Source organism: Arachis duranensis, chromosome 10 (genome assembly GCF_000817695.3).
Source record: "Arachis duranensis cultivar V14167 chromosome 10, aradu.V14167.gnm2.J7QH, whole genome shotgun sequence".
NCBI lineage: Eukaryota > Viridiplantae > Streptophyta > Magnoliopsida > Fabales > Fabaceae > Arachis > Arachis duranensis.
This window is the reverse complement of record NC_029781.3, coordinates 94,040,397-94,044,233: the sequence shown is the minus strand read 5'-3', so window position 1 is coordinate 94,044,233 and position 3,837 is coordinate 94,040,397. Positions and strand designations below refer to the sequence as shown.

The 3,837-nt window shown below is 26.7% G+C and overlaps 1 protein-coding gene across 1 annotated transcript in view; it reads left to right on the top strand.

The window, feature by feature from the left end:
* The first annotated feature begins 859 nt into the window (after positions 1-859).
* LOC107470990 (truncated transcription factor CAULIFLOWER A) overlaps positions 860-3,837 on the top strand; it is a 7,995-nt gene continuing 5,017 nt past the window's right edge. Inside the window, exon 1 of the mRNA XM_016090429.3 lies at positions 860-1,287. Within this exon, the coding sequence (XP_015945915.1) occupies positions 1,103-1,287 (185 nt within the window). The 5' untranslated portion in view covers positions 860-1,102. The remainder of the gene's footprint in view (positions 1,288-3,837) is intronic.

Sequence of the window (3,837 nt, the reverse complement as noted above, 5' to 3'; positions counted from 1 at the left end):
GTAGCAAATAAACAACAAAAGTTTATGTACGAATTTTGTTAGTTGTCATTTTCTATTATTGAAATTATAATTAAATTGAGTGACAAGATTTTTTAAATTAATAAATTATATTTTATATTTATACTTATATGAATTCTTCAAATTATTTACATATTTATACTCTATTATTTATCTTATTTACACTAGATAAAAGATAAATATACTCATTTTTTATTTAAAATATAGATGAGATATATTTTAGAATTCTACCGATAAAGTATATCAAAAGTAAAATTTAAAAATAAAATAATATAATTTAATACAATTTAGATAGTAACAGTTTGATTTTATTATTTAATTTAATTTAATTTGAATAAAATAATTACAATTTGCATGATATTGATTTAAATTTATTTTTAGACCCAATCTTCTTATTCAAACATGTGAAATTTAATAAGAAAACATGCCTAAGTTAATCTGAGTTTTTTATAATACTCAAAATTGATAGAAACCTGAAACCACAAATTAAGTGAAAGGAAAGCATGTTAAGATACCAACCGTTGATTATTCTTGAGAGTTTTGCTAAAACATGTATTAACAAAAATAATTATTAATTATTTTATAATATATTTTTAGTTTTTTACTGAAAGTATCGTTCATAAAGACACAACAAAAGACGGTATGAGAAACAGTTTGGACCCCACGCAACACGGTGAACGTACGTCCTAACACTCCTTCCAACCAATCAGAACTCGACAACGCAATTGACGAAACCACACCGGTTTCCCAAAACCACTTCTCCTTTCTCCTAAAATATTATTATATTCCTAACCAATCATGTCTTCTCATATTTTATTACCTAATTTGCCACTCTAACAAACAAGACCTATATGGTTCTGTTGTTTCTTCCTCTTCTTTCTTCTAAGCTCCAAATCCCACAGATAAAATCCCAAGCACTACCTTCCACTGAAAGAAATTAAACTTATCATATGAATTTTGTCGGTGCAGTACGTTGAACCGTTCCTGTGATCTTTGCACACCAGGTGTTTGATTAAATTCTTAGGTCAGTGCGTTACGCACACAAGGTGTTTGATCAAAGTTCTGGTGCTGAATTGTTGGTGGAATGGGGCGAGGGAGAGTGCAATTGAAGAGGATAGAGAACAAGATCAATCGCCAAGTTACTTTCTCTAAGAGGAGAGCTGGTTTGCTTAAGAAGGCTAACGAGATCTCCGTTCTCTGTGATGCCGAGGTTGCTCTCATCATCTTCTCTACCAAAGGGAAGCTCTTTCAGTTCTCTAGCGATTCCTGGTATGTCAGTAAAAATAACTACTCTTTATATTCGTGGGATGAATAATTATACAAAAGATTAGATGCAATTATATTTATAATAATAACTCAAGAATAAGCTAGATCCATATTCAATGAAGAATACCTATTTATAAGTTTAGCATACAATCTAATAATAACAAAAATAATTTAATATCAAATTAAATAAGCATATAATTGGTATGAGATATAATTAGACATTATATTAATATATATCATCCTAAATATATTCTAACATACATGATTGTATAAAATATTTTACAATATGCAAAGTTTTAATACCGGGATGTGGATAATTTGGATTAGTAGCTATTGGCGAGTAATGGTGTTTGATGCAATTGTAAGTGTGAAAAGATTGGCAACATGGGCTATAGTAGCTCACATGTAATTAATTAATTAATTACTAATTAAAGATTTATTAGAGTAAGTTATCTGGGTTAACATGATGACGACGATGATGATGAAAAGTGAATTTAGGAGGGGAGGAAGAGATAGCGGAGATTAAAGGTCATGGATGATGAAATCTTATTAATAGAAAATTTAAAGATACCCTCTGAGAACTGAAGTCATAAGTACCGTACAGATTCTCATGGACATGGCCATGAAAAAGCGTACGTGTTTTTTTATCTCTTAAAAACCAACAGCCCTCGCTGACATAGCACACTGCCTCATACACAAACATAAACGAAAGAAGCATAACTGAAGTGACCAATCACCATGACAATACTCTTAGAAAATAGTGATTGAATAATTATTATGTTGCTTTTTTGTTTTGGTATTTATTGTTCTCGTCGTGTTAATTCAAAATACTTCTGCTCTATTTTATAATCATAGGATTAGCAATATAATGAGTTAAAAAAATAATAATTTAGTTTGGTCGAGTGATTAACTCACTCGTTCACATAAACGAGTTTTAAGAGTTTGAATTCTGTTTTGTACATGCAATAACATATTATCAAATGATAAATCGAATTTAGTTTTTTGACAGATTAATTTTTTATTTGTCGAATTAAAAGATAATATGTGAAATAAATATGATTCGACTAAGTTTTTATGTTAGTTGTCCAAGGCTTAACATAATTTTCTTCCTTTATCCGGACTTAAAAATTGGTTATGTTTTTTCGCAGGTGTATTAGAGCGCGGAATTAAAAAATACATATATAATGAATTAAAAAAATTAGACAAACATTTTTAATATTAAAAAATATTTATTAAATACTAAAATCAACTATTATTTATTTGTATGTATTTATATATATTTTTAATAAATTAACCTGTTATTAAAATAATTATATTTTTTATGAATATTAAATATATTGATTAGTTGATGATTGATTTTTAATTTATGTTGATGTAATATGATTGCATGGAATAGAAATATAACAGAAAGCTGACTGCCTGACAAGATTGTTGATGCTGCGAATCAAATTGCAACAAAAATCAATAGCATACTCGAGTATATATTATAGCACTCTCTACAGGAGCAATGACAGGACTAACTACTACTATTCTTAAAGATTAGGATCCAATGTTAAGTTAATTAATTTTGGTTAAAACAAATCACTACTTAAGCTAGCACTTTTACGTGTCAATTTCCCCACCAACATTTTATCCAGCTAAGCACACAATAGATTAAAGGAGTATAACCTATATATTCTTACTTGTCACCATCGAGTTTACTCTGCAATTTTTTAAGTGGATCAATATATGATGTCTAACTGTGAGTTAATATTGATGGAGGTCATTTATTTACATAGCTTTTCCATAAACACAAAATAAATTAAATGACATGCATAGCTAATAACTACTCTTCAAATTGTTGTGCCCAATTAGAAAAAATCGAGATTTTATATAAAATTAAAAAAATAAATTAAGTATATAAAACATAAAATTTTAATAAAATTTAGTAGTTTGCCTAAATAAAAGGGTATAGTAGTTGTCAGGTAAATTAAAAATAAAGTTTGCCCAAATAATAGTAAAGAGGGGAAAAATGACAAAGTTGATCCTAAAATCTAACTAATTATAAAGGACTTAAAGATTAATAAGCAGGTGCACTTTTCTAAATAACCATTATCACTCTGAGAAAAATTATTTCCAGAGAGATGGCTGTCCTTGATTCAAAAACACTTTTCCTTGTTCAGCTTCAATATTCTTATTTATAGGATAGTTTTCATTCTTATAAAGATGATAAAAATTGTATATTTAGCCACAATTAAAAAAAGTATTTTAAAAAATGTGAATTAATAATAAAAATATAAACTACGAATAAAATTAAATCAACAAGTAAATTAAAATATTTAAAAAAAATTAAATTATCTAAAATAATAGACTAAAAATTAATGATTCTAACAAATATTAATTCAAATGATACTGAATTTTTTAAATCAATACAAAATGATTTTTTTTTTCAAAATCTCAATTTTACAATAAGTTATATTAAAAAATGAATAAGAATTGTTACACTAAAAATTGAAATAATTACCAATAAAAATTGGTAGATTAAAATATAAATATTCAAAAATCTAAAAAAAA